Source organism: Pipra filicauda, unplaced genomic scaffold, assembly GCF_003945595.2.
Source record: "Pipra filicauda isolate LSUMZ 115617 unplaced genomic scaffold, ASM394559v2 scaffold6_size6359152_pilon, whole genome shotgun sequence".
Classification (NCBI taxonomy): Eukaryota; Metazoa; Chordata; class Aves; order Passeriformes; family Pipridae; genus Pipra; species Pipra filicauda.
The window spans coordinates 146035-170693 of NW_024104865.1; the positions used below are offsets into that span (position 1 = coordinate 146035).

The window sequence follows — 24659 nt, forward strand, 5'->3', positions numbered from 1 at the left end:
CTTAGTAGTGCATTGGTGGGACTTGGGTTTGAGCTCGAATTGGGCCCATAGTGATAAACAAAAGAAAACACAGACTAAAACCCTGCTCACAGTTGTCCCTGCTGCTTGGTTGCTTGTGCACTTTCTGGACTGGTTTTGGGGGCCTTTCCCATGAGGAAACACCTGGTATGTGGATCTAAATGCAGATCTGGTATGTGGATCTAAATGCAGCTGGGTGGACGTGAGCTGTGCTGTTTCATAGAAGCAACAGCAGGGAAAGTTCTGTGGATTATGACACAGACATCACCTGCAGTCCTTATCCAAACGTGTCACGTCCTAAACTGAATTCAGGCCAACATGGGATCAGACCAACCTCACATAAGCAGCTTTAGGGTGATGTCAGCAAAGCGGTTGGTACGAATTCCCAGCAGCAGCAGGGTCAGTGCTGAGGGGTGAGGGCTTCCTGAAAGCTGGGACGGATGCTGGGGGTCCCATCCATGAATTTACAACTGTGAGCATGACACAGTCCAGTCAGGGTACGTTTTAGAAGAGTGGCCTGGATAAGGGTTAATGACTGCTCTACAGAATAAATTATTGCAGGTGAAATGCATTAACCCCATGCTTAAAGCAGCCTCCACAGAGGAGGGTTCTTTTAAAAGGGAACGGGACTTCACAAATGATTATTTTTTCCAGGGAAAATTTTCTCTTTGCTCCAGTGCTTTTTTCTATGTTGTAAAAACTGGTGATTCTTACTCTTTTCTCTGACCCTCAAAGTTATTCCACAACTCCTAAAAATTTGGAATGGGGAAAAAAAGGATTGGGACAACATGTTAAAAAAAAATAAAACTCAGGCTCAAAGGATAGGTGAACTTTTTTGTGTAAATACATGTGTATTTCCATGCATCTCACTCTCTATATACAAAGAAGATGAGGTTTAAGAAAATTTTGAAAATTATCTAGTCATTAATTCTTTTCTTGAATATTCATGGTAGAACAGTAGATATATTAAATACTTATCTGGCCTATGTATCTTGGGGATAGGGATATTTCTTTGTTCTGAGTTTGTACCTCTTCTGGTACTGGGGACAGACACTACATAACTGAAGGCTTTCAACACCTGTGGTGCATCAAGAAGGACTCACCATGTCACTGTCATTTCAGTGACCACCTGTGACCCTGCTGCATGCCATTAAGTGATAGGATTTTTAGGAACCTGTTGAGGTGCAACATAACATTTGACTGGCCGGGTTTTGCCTGGTATTTTTTTTCATGGCTGAGCAGATCAAAACTGTCAGGTCAAGGCCCAGACCCTCCTCTGTTAAGCACGAGGCAGAGGTCTGATAAAAGACAAGCTCAAACAGTTGGATGGAAAGGAAGACAGGGTATGGAATATGGCATTTGCCATAAATCCAGATCCAGAAAGTTAAATTTAGAAAGAGAGTTCAGGTGATGACAAAAATGGATTTTTTTCTTTTTTTTTTTTTTTTTTTTTTTTTTTTTTTTTTTTTTTTTTTTTGAAAAAAGTGGAAAACGGAAAATCCTACTGACTGGTGTAAATTGATGTAGCTTTGACCTCTGGGAAGAACTAGTCTACATCCATGAGAACATGGCCAAGTAATACTGTGCTGTGTGACTGCACAGGAGAGGAGGGTCTGAAGGGCACTGTTATCAAAGGAAGTGAATACCTGAAACACAAAGATCTAAAGTTTTTCTGCACCAGCCTTGAGGCCAACCTTTGTTCCTGTAAGCACAGTAATCTTTCTGTCCTTCCTGCAAAACATAGCCTCTCCCAAAAAAACTGGATGACAGAGACTCTTCACTGATGGGTTTAATTAAATCTTTCTGTGTTTTGTTCATAACTCTGCAATGTCACCTGGTTCAACAGAGCCATTCTCCAACTAGGGAAGCCTGCTGCTGTAACCCCACAACCCCAGACTTGCAAATCAACAGAAAAATGCTGTTCACCAGAAATTCTTAGACACTTCAGCTGAAAGGACTCCCTGAAGGTGTTTAACCCAAAATGGAATCCACAGTGCTCTATCAGACCAAACCTGGCTTTTTCTAGCTATGCCTTGATGTCCTACAAAGACAGAGGTACCATTTCTTCTCTTGGCTGACCCATTATATTCTCACCCTGCTAGTGAGAAAAGCATTTTGCCTAATGTCCAGCCTGAACTTCCCAAGCTGCAGTGCATGGCCATTGTTGCTTCTACTGCCATTTGATACTACAGAAATGAACTTGTCTCAGCCATCTTCACCTCTTCCCTTTCCTTAATAGAAGGGCAAGGACATCAAAGCCAGACAGTACTTTTTGGCCCTTTATTCATTGTTTGCTCATATTGTACAAAAGAAGGCACAGGCTACATACGCAGGCTAGAGAGTAACTGGGACCTGAGATCATCCGTGTTATTAAGTCCATAGTCTGCTTCCTGGCACTGTTTTAGCTCATGGATTCTCATCCCCTCAGAGAGCGTGCCCTGGCTTAGCCTGGGACACAGCATGAGCCAAGGACTGTTCCCAAAAGACAGTATAGATAAAACCATCCAGTATTTTTAAGACACTGAGGTTTAGCTGTGCAGTCATACACCATGTATATGCCCTTGGTCACAAGAATGTGACCTGACCTATCTTATTATATCCTATTTTTATGTTTACATATCTCTCTATATAAACATCTCCCAGAATATGCCTACTCTTAAATGCCAGCTGCCAGCTCACCCTTTGCACTCTCCACTATTCCCTTCATGCCACCCTCTGGGGACACAATGTAAACATTCAGCTTTATGTCATAGGAATCGCACTCTGATGGCGCTGCTGCAGTGCTCTTACATTATTTCATATACTTTTATTTAAATATATATGAGTTTAAGTAAGAACTTTATTTCAAGTCACAGGAACAGTGCTTGGGGACTACAAGAGATGCAGGATCCGGTGCTCAGCAAAGCAGATATGGTCAGTCAGCTGGAGAGAACTAGTCCTCATCAGTGTGGGTGAGACCAACTCCAGAAGATGATATATGAGCAGTGTTGATGTAGCCACAGGAATGAATGGCTCGTTATTCCTGGAAAGATGTCTAGGACTGGAAGATGAGCCATACTGTGTTTTCCTTTATTATGAAGGAAGCACTGGGCAAAGTTACTCTTCTGAATGCTGGTCAGCATGGTCATGAAAACACATCACAGCTCTCCTGAGATGCAGGTGATCCAGGACAGGATTATTCTCAATAAGTGTACACTCAAAAAGGAAAAGTCACATTACAAACCTCAGCACATCCTTTCCTTGCCTGCTCTGGGATTTTGCTACTCAGGAGATAAGAGTAAGAATGAGCTGCCATGTCATTGAAAATAGCAAATGTCACTGGAAGTAGAGCAAAGCAACAACGCCTGCAAAATCTGCAAGCCAGGCTGGTGAATTTTGCCCTGGGCTGTAATTCTGCATCACCCGTGATCAGTCATGAGGATTTGGCCAATGAGATGGAAGTTGTTGGGCTTGGTGAAGGACCTCACACTCATCTCTGACATGGGCAAAGAACAAGAATAATAAATAAAAACTCTTCAGCTTGAAAGGAATGGACTGTGGGAATATTCATCACAGGAGATGAAGTGGAACCATTATTCACTGTGCTAATATCACAATATTGAATACCTGGGAGCCTGATGAAGCATTTGGATAGGAAATGTAAAACTGAAGGCAGTAGCTGTTCAAATAACACAGTTTCAAACAGGGGAACTTACTGCCTCAGGCCAAGGCGAGGGTCTGGCATTGCTATGGGAGGTGCAACTTTCCCATGTGGGGTGAGTGTGCTGCACTGGGTCCCTTTTGCTGGATTCTCAGCCTGGCATAAGCCTGGCACAAACCCATGAGATGGGTGGGAGGCAGCTCTGCAACCATCTGGGGGATGATAGGCAATGCTGGTGTGGCCCAGCCAGAGCCACGTACCAGAGTGCCGGGGACGGGAGCACCTTCCCCTGTGGTGGACAGGCAATGGGATGTGGTGTGATCACCCAGCAGAGCTGCCCTGACAGAGGAGTCCGGATGGATCCCTGCCATTGACCATGGCATGCTCCCCTCTACCTCAACTCTAGGGCATGAGCATATGTGCTGCTGGCAGTCAGCAGCCAGATAGAGCCTCTGCTTTCATTGGACCCTGCTAATTAATTTACAGCATTGATTGCTTTTTACAATATATCTGTCCCTCATTTAACATTTAGGTACTACAGCTGAGAACAAATAAATCCAAAACTGTACAAGCTGATGATATTGGTGGCATAACATGAAAGTCCTGTTAGAAAAAACTGAGTTGCCTTTATGGTCCACAAAGGACATTTTGATCTGCTATAACTAAAGCCTTTTACATCCTAAACTAAAACGATTTGAGCATTGCAACAGAGCCAGGAGCCCCACATATTTGTCCCTTGTCAGGAAATGAGGTTTCAAGGGAAGAATTTTCTTTTTCTTTTTTTTTTTTTTTTAGTTGTGAGTATTTCTAAAGGGTCAGTAAACACCACCCCCTCCCACCCCCCCTTCCCTAGCTAGGAGTGTTGTCCCCTTTCAAACAGGAAAGAAAAACTGTAGAGATAACAGGACTGATGTGAACCCTCAGAGTATGAAGCCTTGAAGGACTTCTCCCATCTTCCTTCTCATCCCTTTCATGGCCTGTGGGCTCCTGCGTTTAGTTCTTACCCAGAGGCCAAAATGGAGAGATTTAGCAAATAAATCCCAAGCCTTATAGCTGTGAAGATAGTAGTGCCAGGAGGGAACAAGCTTTGAGTCTGTGATGTGACAGACACTGCTGTGAGAGAGCTGAGTGCACCAGGAGTCACCGGATAACTCATGGGAACAGGAAAACAGCACGCTCTAGTGGGGAAATTATTAAAGTCTATTAGAAAAATCTAGTAGAAAAATCACTGCTCTTCGAATGAAAGCAACCATTGCTTCCTATCTCTATCCAGTGTTTCTTCTCCCATCGCTGTGCATCTCACATCACTTGTTGCCCCTGTTACCCACTAGCCCAGGCAGGGGGACAGTCCTTCCAAGGTTCTCCCACCTACTGTCTCAGAGCTTGGGTTGACAAAATTGGATCCACTCCCTCTGACTTGCTGAGTGCACTTGGCACAGTGCACGTTTTTCTGTGCCAGTGTGGCAGGGCCAGTTCCCAGGGTGCGGGAGGGCATTTGGGTCAGTGACAGGCAATGGCGAGGTGCCCCATTAGCACAGTAATCAGCGGGCTCCTTCCCTCTCCCTTTCACTGTCACCCACTAGAAAACTCTCCATTAAGGAGAACTCATTACTGGCAAAACAGACACTAATCAGGTATTAGTTGTAACCATTAATGAAAAAGCTAATGAGGTGCTGAGATTCCCAGCGCTGACTGAAATGAGTTAATCACATCTCACTGCTCAAAGGCCCGTTAGTCTGCATGCATGCTGATGTTTCCCATTCTGTTGCTTATGATAGGAAATAAAAACTTTGCTCCAGCTTCATTTACTTGCATCTGCTGGATCTCTCTGCTAAGCTGTAAAGTCATGTACCGTGGGCCAAACTTGCAACTTTTGCTGCCAAGCAGCAAAGTTCCCTTGGCCCCCACGAAGCCACCCCAGAGAGAGTTGTCACTGGTGGAATAGCACCCAGGGAAAGGAAGCATTGTGCTGACCCGGGGAGGGAAGCAAACACTATGCCCACAGCCACATAAAACAGTGATTTCTCATGGCCTCTGGCTGTTGGTTTAAAATGTTATTCCAGCTCCCACAGTAACAAGAACTGAAGTGCCACCAATGTCCCAGCTGCACTCCTCCTGAAGCAGCTCCTGGTCTTTTTTTCAGTTGGTATCCTGTCATTCCTGCTAGTGGTGAGTAATAATCTCACCAGAATCCAGTGCTATCTGGGATGAATGAGTCATTGGAAACAACTAGCAACTGAGGTAATTTGGTTAAATTTGACCTAAAGATTTATCTCAAGTGTTGTTGGTAATACCAGCTCTCAGACTTCAGGAAAGGTCTTAGGACCCCTTGAATTCACAGGCATCTTTAAGGATCTAGTTTATTTTAATCTGGTGGAACGGAGGTAGGTTTCTTCCTAGCAGCCCATATAGTGCTGAGTTTGAGATTGGTGGTGGGGGAATGTGAGTGAGTGGCTGTGTGGGTGCTTGGCTGCTGGCCAGGATCAAATCACAATGCGTGCTCAAAAGCATCACGAACCTAATTCTCTCCTGGTTCACCAACTTTGATGGACCAAACAAAGGGGTAAAACCCTACTTTTCTTCAAAAGGTTTCCTAGAAGATCCATTTGACTTTATTTTTATGTATCCTGTCTTCACCCTAATGTCTGTTTATTTCTATTTCCTTACCTTCCTATTCAAATCAAACCCTTAAATGACAGAGCCTGTCATCTTGCAGAATTTATCCCTGCAGCCAACTCTTTGATGTCTCCCACGATGAACCATCAGTCATCAGTCTCTCCCATGACTTTGCCTGTAACTCCACCACTGCAGGCAGAAGCTCATCAGCATCTTAAGGAACTTGTTCACGCATACCCACCTGATATCTGAACGTGAGGATGTGTTGTACAAAATCCTTGAATGTTTAAAGGAGTGTGGAAATAGTGATAGGACAAGGGGGAGCCATTTTAATTTAAAAGACTGGAGATTTACATTAGATATTATGAAGAAATTATTTACCTTGAGGATGGTGAGGCAATGGTTACCCAGAGAAGTTGTGGATGCCCCATCTCTGGAAGTGTTCAAGGCCAGAGTGGATGTGACTTTGAGCCACCTGGTCTAGTGCAAGGAGTCCCTGCCCATGGCAGCTTGATTGGAATGAAATAATCTTGAAGAACCCTTTCAACCAAGCCATTCTATGATTCTGGGATTGATTCTGTGCAATCACTCTTTCCATTTTTTTCTGCCGTATGAAACCCACTTAGGTATTTGCGCAGGCTGAACACAGGCTGTGGCTGCAACCTGGACATGCTTCAAAGCACAACCCAAGTATAGCCAATGCATTCAAATAGGCAGCAGGATGGGGCTGGGGGAGTAATGTGCAGCTCCCCTGGGTGGTGGCAGATCTTTGGGGCCAGCCCCGGGAAAGAAAGGAGGGGAACAAAACAATCCACATGGGGAGAAACTGCCTTAAGGGTGTCCTTGACATAACACTTGAGTTGAAGGCAGTTGGGACATTCTTGGAGGAACAGCATGGTGCTGCAGGATGCAGCATTAGTGGCACAGGTTAAGACACTTTTCTCACTGACCTAGTGTCTAGGTGGACAGGGAAGCAGCTGTAGTTGCTGTGTAAATCTGGAGTCTCTGATTATGTGGGAAAAGTAACTATTGTGGGAAATGTACTGTCCGAAAACACAGATTTACCTCTGCATACAAGTACCTAAGAAATTTTAATTTTGTGAACCATATTTTATTTCATATTGCCTGATGATAACAAAATGTAGTGAGATCTGTTCCCTGAAATTCTGTAGAAAAGACAAGTGAAAACAGAGATTTTTGTGTTTTCATTTATTGAGTTTAATTGTTATTCTGACTGTGAGCCATCAGAGGAACTCACGCCATGAACTGAAGCCATATACTTCCCCTGTGGGTACTTACTTTCTTCATTTGATGCTGTTAGCAAAGTCCTTTGTCTAAGTCCTGTGGTCGGTCCATCTGTCTGCGTGTTGCTGCTGTTGCTGCTGCATGTCTTACTGGTCTCAGGCATTTTTTCAGTTGTAATTCTATGCAAATTACTTTCCTGACAAAATAATTTCAGACCTGGAAGCTGCATTTCTTGTGAGTGGGCATGAAGCAAAATGCAAAATGATTTTCAAAAGCAAGCTGTTACCTGGTGTTATTTTGCTTTGCTGAGGATGACAGAGGAGCAAGGGATTTGCATCTCCTCTGCACCTGAAGTGACTGGGACAGCTCCTCAGGCTTCTGTGCCTCTGCTTCCCACTCATTTTCAACAAGTGTGATTCTGGCTGGGTTGTATCTGTTAATGGTGGTTAATATGTCAGTGATGTAGCATGTCCAGAGCTTGGGTTAAAAAGCAAAATGTGAAGCAGCTTCTGAGAACCTGATCCTCTGAAGGTCATACTGCACAGCAGCTCTTACTGTGACCATCAGATCATTGCTCATATCTGAATAGGAGCTTCTCAAACTGCCCTCTGATGACTTTTTGACTTTCTTACCACTAAGCAACCAGGATGGTTGCATTTCAATGGGCAACTTGTATCACTGCTAGATCATCTACCCTAGTCACTCGATTAAACAATAAAAGGAAACAGCACATAAAGAAAGCGAGCTGTTGATGGGGTCCATAATAGCTCAGGTGGAGTCTCCACATGTAAAGCAATGGTCATGCAGATGCAGTGGTGTGGCATGCTGAAGTGATGCCTTATCAAAGACATCATCTCCTGCATGGGGTTCTTCTAATACACATTTGGCCCATCTGTGAGTGAAGGGCTTGTGTGATCACAGCAGATGAATTAGACCCTTAAAACAGGGATCTGGTGTGGATCCTCAGCATCTCAGCCAGCTCTGTGGGTCACAGAGGAGACAGATAAGTTGAATCTCTTCTCAAGTAACTGATTTCTGAGCTTGCCTTAATTTCCCTTACATATTACCTAAACAGAGCACAGATCCATCAGGAGACCACAGGCATATAAAGCTCAGGGTTTTTTCTCCAGAGAGGCCTAGAGCTGCCAGAAGGTGAGCAGTGTGATGTCCAGCAGCCTGAAACATAGCAAGGTCACCCGAGGGATCACAGAATCATAAAAGTAGGAAAAGACCTCTAAGACCATTGAGTCCAACTGGATGGGAGGGAGGGAAGTCATATAAGGCTTCATTACACTGCTATGTGACAGAGGAAGTTCTAGGAGATAATGAAAATACTGTGGAAAGAAGAAGTGTGTACAGAGAGAAACACCTTTGATTTGATTGTAATAAAAAATTTATTTTGATTCATATCATACTGAAAAATTAAATAAATAAAATGACAAAGAATGATCGAGACTCTCCACCATCAGAGAAAAAAAAATCATAATGAATTGTGTAGTCAGACAAAAATAGGAAGAGAATCTGGTCATGGGAGGAAAAAAGTGCTCAAGATATTTGGCTTTGGTAAAAAACATAACACACACTCAAGGAGTGCTTCAGAGACTTTGCAGTGGTGAAAAATACAGTCCAAGAGTTTGTGGCTGAGTTTTTTCCTTGGTTGTTCTTTTAAACAAAATAAACCCAGAAAGTTTCTAGCAGGAACACAGTCTTCAACAATGGCAGTGGCAATTAATTCTTCCCTCAACATCATCTGTTGGTATCTCAAAGGCATTTGAAAGAGCAGCAAAATTGTGGAGAAACTGAGACAAAGATCTAGCACCACAGTTAGCTGCCTAAAGAACTCTAGAAAATGTTCCTCTGGAATAGAATGTGATGGCACAGACTATTCTTCATCCTACACCTGGAGACATCCACTCTCTGCTCTCCTCATACTCTGAAAAATGGACATCAGTGGTACACAGTTACTGCTTGCTGTTGGCAAGAAAATTAAATGGGAATTGCAGCTTGTTCCATGATGAAGACACAAAATTTATCCGCAATAGTATGAGCCATAAGGTTTTATATGTGCTGTTAGAGGCAGAATATTCAGGGGAAAATGGGAAATTTAATTAGAACAGGAAAAGGAAACTTCCAAAACAACACAGACTAGAATATATCTTGGCTTCTTTTACCATGTTCTTTGATTCTAAACTGCCTCCTGTAATAAAAAAAAATATATCAATGGAATATGGGTACTGAACCACCATGAGTTTTCTTCTAAATCCTTCTAAAAATGACTGAAAAAGCACTTTCTGAATTCCTGACATCTTTCCATGAAAAAAAAGAAAAAGCATTTTGAGGATCCAAAATCCAGCCACAGTGTGAAGATACCACTGGGGTCTTCCATGTAGCCTTTTTCCTTTTAAAGTTGTTTTGCTTGTATTACTGCACCATCTCACCAGAAGCATATTGATTAACATCAATTTAAACATCAGGAATGCTTAAAGCAAACAAACGGACATGGCTCAGGTAGAAATGTTTCATTCTTTTACATAGGACATATAGAAGACAGTAAGCCTGTTCAATTTGCTGTGCCTATGACATGCAGGTGAGTCCTGCTGGCTATCATGCTGGGAAAGGGCTTCTTGACACAAGGATCATCAACAAGGCTCAACATGAGGGTTTGAAAATCCTGCTGTTTCCATATTCCTAAGCTGAGGGGTCACATGTAGAGCACAGGGAGCTCAATTATTACCCACATGTTCATTTGGCATCCTTGGCTCTTTGTACACCAAGGGTGCACTCATACCCACGTGGGTAAAGCAGTTTATGTTGGTGAGTGGTGCTGTGGCCCAAAATTCCAGCTGACCATGCCATTGTGCCACGTATTGCTGCCTTGGAGGGCATCTCCCTCTTACCAACTGCCACAGGAAGACAAGGGGATAAATCTTGGATGAAGCACGTCACTGATTCAAGGGCTTTCACTGAGCTTAAAATACTCATTTGCTTGGACATCCTGCCACAACTGGTGCATGGAAGAGGAGACATTTAGATGATGATTTCTTTTGCCATAAACCTCAGCCACTGTGATATATTAAAAATTAAATATGCCATTTTTAACAAGCCTGATTGGAAGTCCCTTGAAGTCTCTGGCAGACTTCACCAGAGCTGAAACTGGGTCAATAACCCATGAGTCCTGTTTTCATGAAATCAGAAGGAAAACACCACTGTTTTCCATTCTTCACTGCCTGAACTTGGATTCATACTTTATCTATCCTTGAGGCTTAAATGTGTTGATTCCAGCAAAAATCTGTGGATATAAAACCTCTACTGTAACCTCCCTTCTCTCACTGCCTAGAGGTACTGACATTAACATGCTCATTCCTCCAGAGATGCACATAATTTTGAAGCCTTATGCTGTAAGATCAGCTTCCACAGATTGTGTCTTTGTAGGTGCTGCTACAGAGCAAACGATTCTTATTGTATTACTAGTTAGTGTCCCAACCCATGATATTTTTCCCATTTCAAATAGAGACCTTGTAAAGAGATAACACTTTTTTAAATTTGTAAAAAAATAAGAAGAAAAGTTTCCTTGGGACTTTTGGATATTTTCTCATAAAAAAAAGGTAAAAGCTACCTTTAAAAATTAGTCTTGTTTGTGTTTGCTCAAATGCAACATAGGAGTTGCTATTATTGGTTTTGGCTACAAAAGTGTACCAGACAGAAGATAAACTTTGGTTAATTTCCCCCCCTTTTATAAAAAAGTTTAATTTAGGGTTTTCATCTAAAAAAAAATCACATTTGTTGCACAATTATAAAAGGCACATATAAATGACTTAAAGAAGAAAGTCCACTTTCCGACTTTAAATTGATTAAATAAAAAGAGCATTCCAGAGTATTTTCCACCAAAAAAAAAAGAAGAACAAAAGAAAAAAAAGAAGAACAAAAATTGCATATAACAAAACAAGACAAATAAGTGGCTAAAAGGGCCATTTTTTTTTCTGGAGTTTTCAGTATTGTTTTCTCCATCATTATGGCTGTATAGGAAGCAATATTAAATACTACAAGATAAGAAATGTTTTGATTCATATTTTCTAGATACTATCAATGCAGAATGAGGCAATGGTTCAAATATTTACTACTCCAGGCAACTTCATCATGTTTTTCCTTAATACAGCATGGAAACAGAAGTAATAGAGAAAACAGAAGAAACAGTTCAAAAGAAGATCAACAGCAGAAGTGAATTCATTTCTTTGAGGTAATCCTTACTATGATGTTCACAGCTGCCTTAATGGGTCTCAGGTCCCAAAGGTTGTTTTCACTCTTCTTCAAGGATCTACTGCCTTGCTCAAGGAAAGAATGGACACACAGACAGCAGTTCCTGTGCCCAGGTTTCCTCTAATTGCAACAGGCAGATCTTTCATCAGGAATTCAAGAATCAAGCCGTAGAGCCTAAGCAGAGACTAATTTATTCCCACAACTGATTGATAGCTCCCGGCTGTTCGTGGATAGGAAATCATGTGCAGCGTGGAGGCCGGTCCTCGGCCCAGTTCCTTGCAGTCTGAGATGCTCCGATTCCACCGCAGGTCCACGCCTTCAAACCTGGCTGGCACCCAGATCATCTTCACTGAGCTTTGTTCTGCTGCATGTTGGAAATTGCAGCCCCCACTCCTCCCCATGGCCAGGGTCATCTGCCCTTGAAAAATTTAATTTTTTCAATGGAGGCAAGAGTCAAAGTTATGTTGAACTCAAAATCCCCGTCATGGACGCCTGTCTTCCGGAAAGCCCCACCTGAAGTGTTGTTTTCCCAGTAGTGATGCCAGTGTCCTTTGCTGTCTGCTCCAAAGCCGTACACACTCACCTAGGATGTAAGAGACAACTAGTGTTATGGACTAGAAAGCAATTGGTCTTCATCTGAAATGTTGAAGAAACTCTCTTAATTCTCAGTGTATTTATAGGCAGCAGCACCTGAGGACATCAGTGGTATGCCAAGTTCTTCTACTGCATGACATGATGCAACCACAGATTAATGGCCCAAGGCCTCCTCAAGGGATGTTACATCCTAAGCTATGCTGAGACACCACCATACCTGGATTCAAAGAGAAAAGGAAATTTCTATCCATTCATTCTTGTTTAGCCATATGAAAAACACATTTCTACCCCTTAAGCATGATGTTTGACCTCAAGACATCAGTGGCTTGGGATGGGAATGTTGTTTTTAGCTGATAAAGGCCACAAAGAGTGAAAAAATTTTGGTTTGGTCCTAGTCTTCCAAGTAATTACCCATGTTGACCCCACTTACATGCGTAATTATATGATACTTGCAGTTACTTCAGAGACAGATGGATATTATGTTCCTTGTTTGTATACACCTACAACATTTCCTTTCCCAGAGGCTTGTTCATCAATGGCTATGCTTGTCTCCTCTGGTGGTAAAAGTCCAAACATCACAGTTAATTTATTTAAACTAAAAGTGATGATACGGCTGGGCTTGAATGGGTCATAACCACAAAACAAACTCCCTAAACCACCCACACATGGGCCCACCCAAATATGAGCTGGTTTTAAGTCATTTTTGCTAACGTCAGAGCCCTGTTCACTGCCTGCTCACCAGAAAACAGGCTCCACCCAAGTCACCCATACTTTGTCCTGGGTACTGTTTCTTCCAGCATTTTTAGTATTTCCACCACCTTTCCAAGGTGCAACACAGTCCTGGGTGATCAAAACTCTTTCATCAGCAGATCAGTATCCAGGACAGAGATTTTGCCCGCATAGTGATTTTTATCCCCCATACTGACAAGCCCATGCTTGTGGGATTTTGCAGAGCTGACCTGGCCTTACTCTAACTAGCTGAGTCTTCAGTCACCTAGGAGCACGTTAGCTCAGTCGAACTAGGGAATTTCCTCAAGGAACTGCTGAAGCAGAGGCATTTTCTATAACCTACTGTATAAACCCACAAGCTTGAGTTTAAAAATAGACCAGGGCAACAGCAATGGCTCTTAGTCCTTTAAGAGCTGGACAAAATATAATTCTTCACTAGTAAGATGGGCACAGACACCCTCCATGTTTAGGTGTCTTTTGATACCAAGTGGAATCTCTATTTATGTTTAATTATATTCTCCTGGAATGCATTTTAAACTCTACCACTTGCTGACATTAAAAAATCCATCAGTCAGTTGAGTGTGTCTGCATGTTACTGAGGAGTTTTGTATATGTTTGAATAAGTAAATGGCAGAGAAGGTGGAGAGGGTAAAACAAAGGCTGAGTCAGTGCCCAGGGGTTGTTCCTGGCTCTTCAATGTGAAATGTCCTGATTTTCTATCCACATATCCAAAACACAGTCAGACTTTACCTCATCGCATACGTGGAGAGCAAACATCAAAGACAGAAGGCCTGTGGAGGGATATCTCCCATGATGGTCGAGCCAGTTTTCATAGATGTATTTCATAAATGCTGGATTGTAAACCAGGATCTAGGCAAAATTGCAGTGAAAGACTCGTTAGTAAAATACCCTAGGGAAATTAGGGTTAGGGAAAAAACAATGATTGCACATTATTCCTTAGGGTCACTGGGATAAGGGATTGGGTAAGAAAGGAATAATAGTTATTCCTTGAGGGCAGGTGAAAGGGAAAAAGTAAGATCCATATAAAGTGTATTCAGAAACACTTCTCATGTGCAATTACATATGAATAGTCCTTCTTTGGTCTTGATATCCCACCTGCTTACACTAACGTAAATCCTGGTGATTCCTACTGAAAGCAACAGGTATGAAATGGCACAAGGGAGATGGAGATTAGGTATCAGGCATTCAACTCTCCCTGAACTCTGGGAGGTTGGATTCTGAGCAAGGCAAGCATGAGATGCTGTGACACTTTTCATAGAATTACAGATTAATTTAGGTTGGAAAAGACTCTGAAGATCATCAAGCTCAATTGTAATTTGAGTTTTCTGCACAATATGCCAACCACGTCTCGGTATCTCTATAGGTACAGGTCTCAGGAAACCAAGGATCAGGTGTAAACTATAAGGAAGCCTGTCAGGTAGTGTCAGCTGCTTTCTCCCTTTTTCTCAAACATGCAATTTTTCTACGCTTTATACTTTTTCTTATGAGACATAAAATGCACTTGATTATCTCCTGGGAAATTGTGAGTTATCTCACAGAGATGGAACACTTAAGATCAGACATGAGCATACAGTAAATCCAAGGAATGGTGGTATTCCTTGGTTTCAACGCCCTCCCCTGAATGAGGCAAATAGAGGCTTATCCCTCCCTCCATGCTGTGTCTTTAATTAGAGCGACAGCATTTCAGTGCTATCTGTTTAGCTGCAGGGCTTTTCCTTTTACAAAGTCAGAAGTTAATTGCTGATATTGCATTGGTGTGTAATAGCCTCTCACAGGGTGTTTTGCATTGCACAGTATGGGAAGAGATACAAGCTTCTCGTCTCCCCATTTGGGAAGCTGCTGTGTATCACCAGCTGCACCCTGGGCTGCTGCTACTCAACAACTCACCTTAGTGCATCTCACAGGGGTTTTGCAGAGGTTATCATGTTCATCACAACAGTTGGGATGAGCTAAGGGATTATTTAATGCACCCTAGAAGTCCATGGTTTGAAGCATAGGGATATAAACTTGTTCTAGTTCAAGGTCTCATCTGAAGCCTTTGGCAAAACCTGGTTTCTTGAATGAAGGGTGTGTGCTTTAATCTATAATTTTAATGCTCTGGAGCTAATGTCATATTTTATGAGCCCTTGAGACATTAGTCTCCTTTTGAAAATCAGCCTGTCCAAAGACTGAGAGAGTGAGATTTTTATTTTGCTGGAAGCTCTATGGAACATGTTTTTCCTCTCCCTACACAGCCTGCCTTGTTTATGTCCTCAAACCAGGCAGCTACAACAGAATTCTTTGCAGGGTGGCTTAGGGTCCAACATGGGAATTAGCATCCTGCCTCATGGGAAATCCTACCTCCAACCTGCCCCTGTACAAAGCGGGGAATACTCCCTGGTCTGTGCTGTCCTTCAAAACATGCTCCAAACTTGTTTAGTTGGTAAAGGTAGTTATTACAGCTTAGCTGTGGGTTAAGAGCCTACAATCAGGAATTTTCCATTGATTTAGAAACTCATAGTTTTATTTGTTCAGAATTCACTTAGCTCCTTATTACAAGGAGCAGACCTGGGAATGAGAAACATCCTTGGTGTTCGAATAGTAACATGATTTAGAAAAAAACCCTCCAAAATCTCTCCACAGTGCCATTACATCCAAACGACTGCAATGGGTGGCAACAGAGCAACTGCTGTGGAGGACAACGATGCACTTTTAATGTCCCTGAGCAGCACCAGAGGAAGTGATGCAACCTTCAGAACAGTGTTCGTACAACGGAATCATCACAAGGGCAATTTCTTTCCAACCTCAGTTATTTAGTGGTTGTTCTATGGCCTAAATGGCACACAGGAGCCAAACCTTTAGCTTAGCTGAGCCTTGTAAAGTGTCTGTATTTTGGCTGCAACTTTTTATGAATGTCAAGGGCTTGCTTAGATTCTTGCAGTCTCCGAAAGAGGTAAATGACCTACAAGTGAATTAGCAGAACATAATGCCCAAACCAGCATCGCTCACCTTTTCTTTTTTGACTTTGATCTTCCGTGGAACTGGAACATATGTGCTGTTAAAAGAAAAACAAAAACAGCAGTAAGATAAATAAAAGCCCAACTTATCAGTATTTTCAAGTAATTCCAAATAAAGAATATTCTTTATGCACAATAATAAATTCAAATTAATTGAAAGAAGTAAATTCAAGAAGTTGTTGTAAAATGAGGCTGCAGTTAAGTAACACAGCATGAAAAGAATTGAGCTGTCACTGAAGCAAGTTTATAGGAAACCATTTTGTTCTTAAATTTTCAAACTAATTATTGAAAGTAGGACAACGAAGATTTAGCTAAGAATATACCATAGAGCCAATACTATGTGGAGCTCAAGACTTCTAATTCTTGAATTGTGACTGTTGTAGTCTTTGCACTTTGAGGATGGGAAGGACTTTCCATTTAATTTCATGGCAGAAAAACCTTTTTCCACCAGGGGGAGACCTTTCCCCTCCTAATATTTGGAGGTACCTCACGGTTTTCTGAGTCGGTGGCAGCAGAGCTCATCATTTCTGTGGTTATGTGCAACTCGGCACTCCCAGTACACAGCCCCTCACCAGCAAGCTACTCCCCTCCTCCCCAGGGTGATGCTGAAGGCTTCCTGCGGTTCCCAGCATAAAAATTCCAAGTTATGCCTTATGACTGGATTGAAATCACAAGTCATGACTTGAAAACAAAAAAAACTTTTAGTCCCCATATCTCATGCACAGTGTGTGCTGGCATTGCACAGTCCATCACGAGTGCTGTAAAAAAAAAATCTCCCTGAGTTCGTTTCAAGTAAAAAAATTCTGGTGAACTGGCCTCATAATTGAAGTATATCCCAAAATATACTCTGCATACTTTTTAGATGTGTTGTGGTAAGTCACAAAAGCCATTAGTTTAATGTAAATGTTTTCACTTGGTTTTTGGTAACTACAAGTCTCCTGTCATTAATGTTTTATTTTCTTTGAACCGTGGAACACAAACACTTTGAAACCTTAGTCTAAATCTTCCCAAGCCAGTGGTGACCTGTCAATGTTCTTGTCTCCTTAGGTACTTCTGGGCATCCCTGACCTGCGATTCCTGCTCTAGGCTGGATGCACTGAGAAAGATGATGGGTGGTTCCTGCCCTCCTGAGAGGTGACACAAGATGCTAATGGGGAAAGGGACACTGATGCAGACTTCTTGATCTGCTCTTAGAAAAATATGCCCTTGAAGCTGCTTCCCGTGCCTGACCTTGGTTAGCAAATCAGCAGACATAGTCTTGGTGATCCCATGTCCTTTTTGTGGTTATGAAGACAAAAAGGGCTTCTTTCAGAAGAAATACCCAAGTTCTGTTGTCACTTTGCTGCAGAATTTCATAAAATTGCACGGAAAATATCGGTACACTGATAAACACCAAATGGAGACCTATGCTCTTACAATTATGTAAAACCTGGGCTGCAGGGCTGCCAGGGACTGAGTGACCCAGTAAGTACCACACAGGAGTGAGAGAGAGTGTCCTGTGATGAAGGTGGCTACGGATGGTATAACATATCATTCAGGAAACACCTCCTAGGAGCCACTTTGAAGGGCTCTAGTGAAGCCTGCCATTGTTCCTGGACACTTTGCACAAGACATTTACTGAACCCTTGAAGCAAGAGGAAGATGTGCAACATTTCAAGGAATACAAAAATAGTCCTTGCCAAACCAAGTGGAGCTTTTTTTGCACTATGCAGATTCCTAGAAGACGCAGAAGGCAAGTTAAGGCAACTAGGCTAAATATATGGCTGATGAAGGCCTGAAGGTTTCCTATCCCTGAAAAGGCTTTTCTTAGTCTTTTCTGGGATAATACTTAGTCTTAGAGAGACACTTTAAGATGGGACATATATCAGTCAAATGGGATATGGCTCAGAAAATCATTCAGCTATCAATTCAAGGTAATATTAAGACAAATTAAGATTTTGGTTTGAACCATAAAAACTCTTGGTATATTACCGGGAGCAGAATATGTTTAATTCACAAGTTTTGAGTTTTAGGAAATTATTCTTTCATTTGAATGGGATACAGAAAATTAAACCCTGTGTAAAAGTCTAACCAATACAGGATGTTTATCTTTTTTGACTGTGAGTGTACTTAGATTCTTATTAGCCTAAACTCAGTTGACACTATGCAGCCTGTGCACAAGGCACGATGACCAAGCAGGTCAGGGAAGGGAGGTAAGTACTTCTTTTCTTCTGAATTGCCAATTTTCAGATGTGTTTTATTTTTATTTCATGCCTTCTCCCCTTTAAAAACGTACACTAAACATTTTCCTTATACACAGTGTCTGACATGGTGTGTTTAATGTGTCCTCATAGGTTAATTCTGCTAGCCTAAAATTATGTTACATATATTGCTATGATTTGTGTGCTTATGATTCCCTGCTTTTATTATTCTAGAATTATACCAGCTTATTAATTATGCAATTTCCCTGCTTTGAGTATGGAAAAAATAATAAAATACTGGTATTTCTTCTGTGTGGTTAAATACTCACACACTAATTTATACCAGGTGCTTAACAAGCCCATGTATACAGTCTACTTATAAATATATAATATATCCTGTGATTTATTAAGCAAAAATGTTTTCCCTTTCATGTGCTGTGACTGCATTATAGTCAACCAGTTATATCTTCCTAATAGGCTAAGGGCTCACTCGACTTGCAGTGCAGACCTCAGAGCTCAGGAAGTGCCTAGAGCTTTCTCCTGGGGCAAGGATAGGCAGTAGATCTGCTTGCAAAAGGCGTGCCCAGGTGAATTATAGAACCACAGAATCATAAAATCATTTAAGTTGGAAGGACCTCTAAGTCAGAAGTTAACTCAGCACTGCCAAGTCATCACTAAACCATATCCCCAAGTGCCACACCTACATGTCTTTTAAATCTCTCCAGGGATGGTGGCTCCACCACTCCCCTGGACATCCTGTTCCAATGCTAGACAGCACTGTTGGTGAAGAAATTGTTCCTAATGTCTAATCGAAAACTCCTCTGGTACAGCTTGAGGCCATGTTCTCCGGTGTTATCGCTTGCTACGTGGGAGAAGAGATTGACCCCCATCTCACCACAAACCTCTTTTCAGGTACTTTCAGAAAGCAATAAGGTCTCCCCTGACCCTCTCTTACCCCAAACTAAACAACCCCTGCTATCCCAGTTGCTCCTGATCAGACTTGTGCTCCAGACCATTCACCAGCTCCATTGCCCTTCTCTGGACAGGCTCCAGCACCTCAGTGTCTTTCTTGTAGTGAGCTGTCCAGTTTTCTAAGTGGGCTGATTTTTCCAAGTTACAAGGGTATCCTGAGGGTGGATTTTTTTCAAGACAACTTACCACTATATAGATTAAATGCTGGTGGTGAAAAGGATAAAAGGAAACTAACCCAGATTTGTTACAAGTTAATAAAATCTTAACAAGAAGTGAAAATAATCTAAAATGCAAATGCAAAGAGAGAAAAGAAAAAAAAAAGATATAAACTTCATTTTTTGTTCCATCAAAAAGCTTTCTGTAAAATTGCAAAGTGGGTCTTATGCCCAGTTAACATGCCCAGGACATATTTTTCCAAGCTGTAAATGTTCTGAGACTTTGAAATTGGGAAAAAAGTTGAAATTCTTGAAATACTTCTCTCTGGAATCAAGTAATCTGATCTGCTCTTTTTGTCTGTGTGTTGCAGAGTGCCACCAAGTAATCCCACAAGGCTGTGGTTTTACATCCAGCAGATAACTTCACACACAGTACAAATGTCACATACTTCATTCTCTGGATTAGGAAAAGCCAGCTTATGGGAAGGGAGAGAATCTGGTAGTAGGCGTCCAGCAGAAACATGCATTTTGATTGCATTTCTAATTCTGGCGCTGCCATATTAAGCAGGACAACCTTTACTTCTGACAGCACTCATAAAGAAGTACTGGAGAATAAATTCCAGTGTGACACATTATTGACAAGAAGAACACTTGAATTTAAGGCTAAGACATGCAGGTGACACAGAACGTTGTCTCCTCTGCACAATTCTCAATCACATTCCACCGGGAAAGACAGACCAAACTCCTGACCAACCTGTCCAGGGGAGAATGCTGTGGATGGGGCATGAAGTGCTGAGGTCTGCATCTGCTCTCACTGCTCAGGTGAGCAACCTGCACACACCTCTCCCTCCTCATCCTCTTCTACAAGTGGAATATTGTATGTTGGAGGACCACTTGGCCACCCAAGTGTCTTGGGTGGGATAATGTAGGTGTCTAGGACCACCACTAAATGAATAACCCACCAAACACTCGATTCTGCAGATAGCTTTCTGATGGGTACATGCTGGCTGCACTCACTGTACTCCCAAGGGACCAGAGACAAGGAAAGATGAGCAGAAACCCAAAATGAGGCACTGAATCCCAAAGCTCAGGAGGCTTCTGCTCAAACTGGCTGCCTTCAGCAGCAAAAACTCCCCTTTTCATATCTCTGAGAACACTGTGTGGGGTTGTGAAGAAATGGGTCTAGATCTTTGCCTCAATGACTGCACCATAACATTAAGCTTTTCCTAGAAAGTAAGTGTTCAGGGCTGAACTCTGATTTGAGAGGGCTGTAAAGCACCCCTAGGCCTTATCAGAAGCAGGAATTTGTCCCATGTAAGCTATGATCTCCTATAGCAACATGAAGCATGGAGCTTCCACCCTCTGTGCCTGCCCCTACTCACAAGTTGATGGTGCCTGTGGTGAGAGCGGTGACAACCCAGCGCAGGTCCAGGGTTTTGAAGGGGATCAGGATCATGCTCACATTTGCTGCCAGCTCTTTGTAGCTCTCAGGATAAACAAAGTGGTGAGTGGTCTTGCTCCCAACATCTGATTCGTAGCCAGCGGTGGGGGCACGGTTCATTCTGCAGCCAAAAAGTAAAAAGTGAGAAAGTGAAGAAACAGAAGAGGAATTAGGTAGGTACAAACACATGTGAAAGTCATTTGCTTGAGGCAGGAACATGCTCCTATGACTCTTCACACAGCCTTGACTGGGTGTTGGGGTCCTCAAGTAAGCTGGAATCATCATCACCCATATGGATAAACAGTAAATGAAAGCTCAACTTTGGTGTGGAATTTCTTGATTGAATAGGAGTGTCTATCAAGAAGGTATATCTCTGAGCATACTCCTGATTTCCCTTTACAGTCAGAAGAGAGCTGATTAAAAGAGTGGTAAGTCCAGGAGGACATATCTCATTTTATCCTAAAGCTGCATCCTCCAGTTGACGAGAAAAACATTGCCCTGAAGTACATCAGCTTGGCTTCTTGCAGTTTCTTTCCCCCCACCTCTACAGGTGTATTTGAATGTCTAGGATCGAGGTAATAAACTATGTTATGTGTGATGAGGAGCAGCCAGTATTCCTTATGGTTGTCCCATGAAAAGACATCAAAGCCACAGTGACAAATACAGGACCTGCTGCTGACCCTTCATGTACTCAAACCTTACTTTGTAGTGTTTCCTCCAACACTGATACATCCACTCAGAGTGACTGTGCACACATGTGAGCTGCTTTAGGCAACCCTGGGGTCAGTGCATGGAGATCTGCCCAGGGCCACCAGGGCTCAGTCAAGACGTGTTGGCCAAACAGGGCTACCCCACCTTGTGTCGTGTGTATCAGGAAACAGAGAGGGAGATTTTGAACTTAGGGGGTTTTGGAACTGCAGAAATGCCTTTATGCTTGTGTTCACTTCTGAAAGCAAATCTGGGAACACATCAGCAATTCTTTCCCCTGATGCTTTAGCCCCTTGGTGGTAGATTTGCATATTTCTGTGGTGCACCAAAGTGCACATCAAAGATCCCCAAAGCAACTTGCACAAATCCATGGTGCTGTGAAACACCATGGAGAAACCCTTCAGCTGTCTCTGAGCACAATGGGGTTTTTCTGCAGTGACATTAGCTCACTCCTGGCAGAAGCACAAGGAGGACAAGGAAGGATGTAGCTGATGAGGTGATGAGGAGCATCGTACGTTGCCAGATAATATGCTGCCCTGGATGCTGCTAACAGGGGAGGCAAAATCTGCTTATCAAGCCTATGCCAGGCTGTGTTATTGCAGTGCTCTCCCAGGTGAATTACTTAAGTTTCTTCTAACTCCCTATGAGGGAGTTATTAGCGTAGGCAGAATAGCCTGCCAGCCTACGTGGATTTCTTATTGAGTTCTCTGTTATTGGTTTCCCTGCCAGCGACCCTTATCAGTGTAAAAATACCAGTAAAGCTTGAGTCTTTCTATGTTTTGTCTTGAGGTTAGTCAGTTGAAGGTATAAAATATGGAGGTTTGTTTCTCTCAAGATGAAGACAATGGCGACATCTTAGTTATCTTGCAACCTTGCAACCTGCCCTCAGATCTATGTACCTTTCCTACCATCCGTGGTGGGGCTGTCTGTGCCACATGGCAGAAGGCAGTGTTCACACCCAGTCTCAGCAGGAAGGACTGAGCAGGAATTTCCTTTCTGTCATGGAAGTAGATAGTTATGCAAATAAAAGTGGGTTGGAACACGCTGTAAGGAAAGGTGTCCCCTCAGACTCTCTGGCTCTTCCTTACACTCATCTGTATTGCCAGAGCACGTGGAAGTGAGTATCAGGTCACCAGAGATTTTGTGTTTGACGCACAGAGGCATCACCTTCTCTGCACAAATTCCCATGGTGAATCCTAAAACCTTGCGCAATCCTTTCAGATCTGGCTTAAGATTGCTGAAATATAAATCCGAGACTGGAAGGTTGAATTTCAAGTCACAGAGAGTTCTGCCCTTGCCAGGGATGCATGGCTGTGGGATGGGCAAGGCCTCAGAGCAGAAACATGCACCTGAGTGTGTTACTCTTTAGTTATCACTTTAAGTCAAGCAAAGCCTTTTCTGTATCAATCTGGAAACATAGGCCAGGCAATATAAGAAAGTCCACGCAGGAGTGAGACGGTCTTCATAGGGATGGACACAGAGTTTTGCATAAATGCACCACAGCTTCCCACATTTGCAGCTGCCCCACATTTGCAACCTGTAGGACTAGTGTTGAGGGCTCTCCCTTTCCCTTTGTGGATCTCAAGACCAGGCTGGCTGCCTCTGCCTTTGGGGAGGTACTTTTGGCAGGGAGCAAGATACACAACTGAAAGAAGCAAGTCCTGAAGTGATTTGTTGTGAACATTTAGATGTCATCTGAAGACTCTATGGCATGTCTGAGTCACATTGGAAGCCAAGATGGCTTAACAGTTCAAATAGTGCTCATCTTTTTTTGATTTACTCTTGGTTTCAGCGCACAGCTTCCTACTGAGTGTTTCGTTGTTTCTGAGAGTGTAATCCCACTTGTGGTATTTTCAATCCCTCCCTTCCTACCCTTTATTTCTCCCCAAATTGTACTGTACTGGTAGGTGTGGTGTGAAAGGCAGACGATACGTTGGAGATTAACTTAGTCCATGAATCTTGGCTGCCATCTGGATGATTAGCTCTGCTTACCTAGTTCCTGCTTGCATCTCAGTGGGACAAAGTAGCCAACTTCATTGCCTCAAAAGGGAAAGGAGACGTGATCCTTTAAAAAGTACCTGCAGCCAAACAGCTGCCTCTTGTCCACTGAAAAGTGATTTTGGCTTCCCCACCCCACCATTGCTTGAGAATGAACCAGTGCAAGAAAGTAAAACCTGATACAGTCAGTTAAATGTCTAAAAGATCATTTGTGAGTAATAGCTGCAGAAGTAGTTTTTATTCAAAACTGACAATTTCTTTTTCATCTCTGTTTTTTAACACGGATGATTATGGATTATGCGGAACAAGCTACAGTATCAACAGCTATTAACACTTTTTTTTCCAAGCTAAAACATGGGGTCATATCTCCAACATACATAATTTATATTCCTGGAACTTAGATTTGACTTTAGCACCAGATTTCACTAGATAGCCCCTGAAATCTTGTTTGCTCACTTGTCACCCAAAATACCGGTGAATTTTAGACAAAAAAGGGATCTGGAGCTGAGGTGGTTTTTACTCACCTGAGCACAAAGTCATGGGAGTCAATATCTCGGCCATACTGCGACTGCCGGAGGTTCCCAGAGTTGCCCACGACAGCGCATCGTCTGCACGTGTAAGTACCTCTCTCCTGCAGGGGATCCCCGTCCCCGGGAATGACCCCAAACAATTCTGCGAGAGTAGTGTTCAAATTCCTCGGAGCTTTCTCTGCTTGCAATTTCTGTTAGGGAGAAAAATCATTTCAGGTTATCAATACAGGAAGCTCTTCTGTGAGCTAGACATAGCTTCAAATGTCTCCTCAAATATCATTCTTGGGTCCGCCTGAAGACACTGCTTTCTGCAGCACAAGGCTTGAGGTTGGGAGCCAAAGTGTGAAAAAAATAAAGTAAAAACCATTTCCCATTAACTTTTTTAACTTGACTCCCCTTTTCTCCTCCATCTCCTCAGATTCCCACACGTTCTCAGACTCTGTCTAGCCATGAAGGAACAGATCACGCATTCTCCGCAAGGCTGGCCTTAGAATAAATGTTCCTCTGGTGTCTATAAGCCTGCACTCACCCTGGGCCAGGTATCTTCTGGTAGGACTTG

At 42.6% G+C, this 24659-nt stretch overlaps 1 protein-coding gene and 1 long non-coding RNA gene across 3 annotated transcripts in view; one reads left to right on the top strand and one right to left on the bottom strand.

Annotated features, from left to right (window-relative positions):
- The first annotated feature begins 360 nt into the window (after positions 1-360).
- Positions 361-3548, top strand: LOC113982808. Its single transcript, XR_005566363.1, has 2 exons — positions 361-515; positions 2868-3548. It is a non-coding gene; the product is annotated as an uncharacterized LOC113982808 (long non-coding RNA).
- Positions 3549-11454: 7906 nt separating this feature from the next.
- ST3GAL1 (ST3 beta-galactoside alpha-2,3-sialyltransferase 1) overlaps positions 11455-24659 on the bottom strand; it is a 73424-nt gene continuing 60219 nt past the window's right edge. For both annotated transcript variants that reach the window (XM_027711332.2, XM_039389078.1), the window contains exons 3-7: positions 24095-24291; positions 20806-20985; positions 16109-16154; positions 13850-13969; positions 11455-12359 (exon numbers count right to left, since the gene is read on the bottom strand). In XM_027711332.2, the coding sequence (XP_027567133.1) occupies positions 12186-12359; positions 13850-13969; positions 16109-16154; positions 20806-20985; positions 24095-24291 (717 nt within the window). In that variant the 3' untranslated portion in view covers positions 11455-12185. The remainder of the gene's footprint in view (positions 12360-13849; positions 13970-16108; positions 16155-20805; positions 20986-24094; positions 24292-24659) is intronic.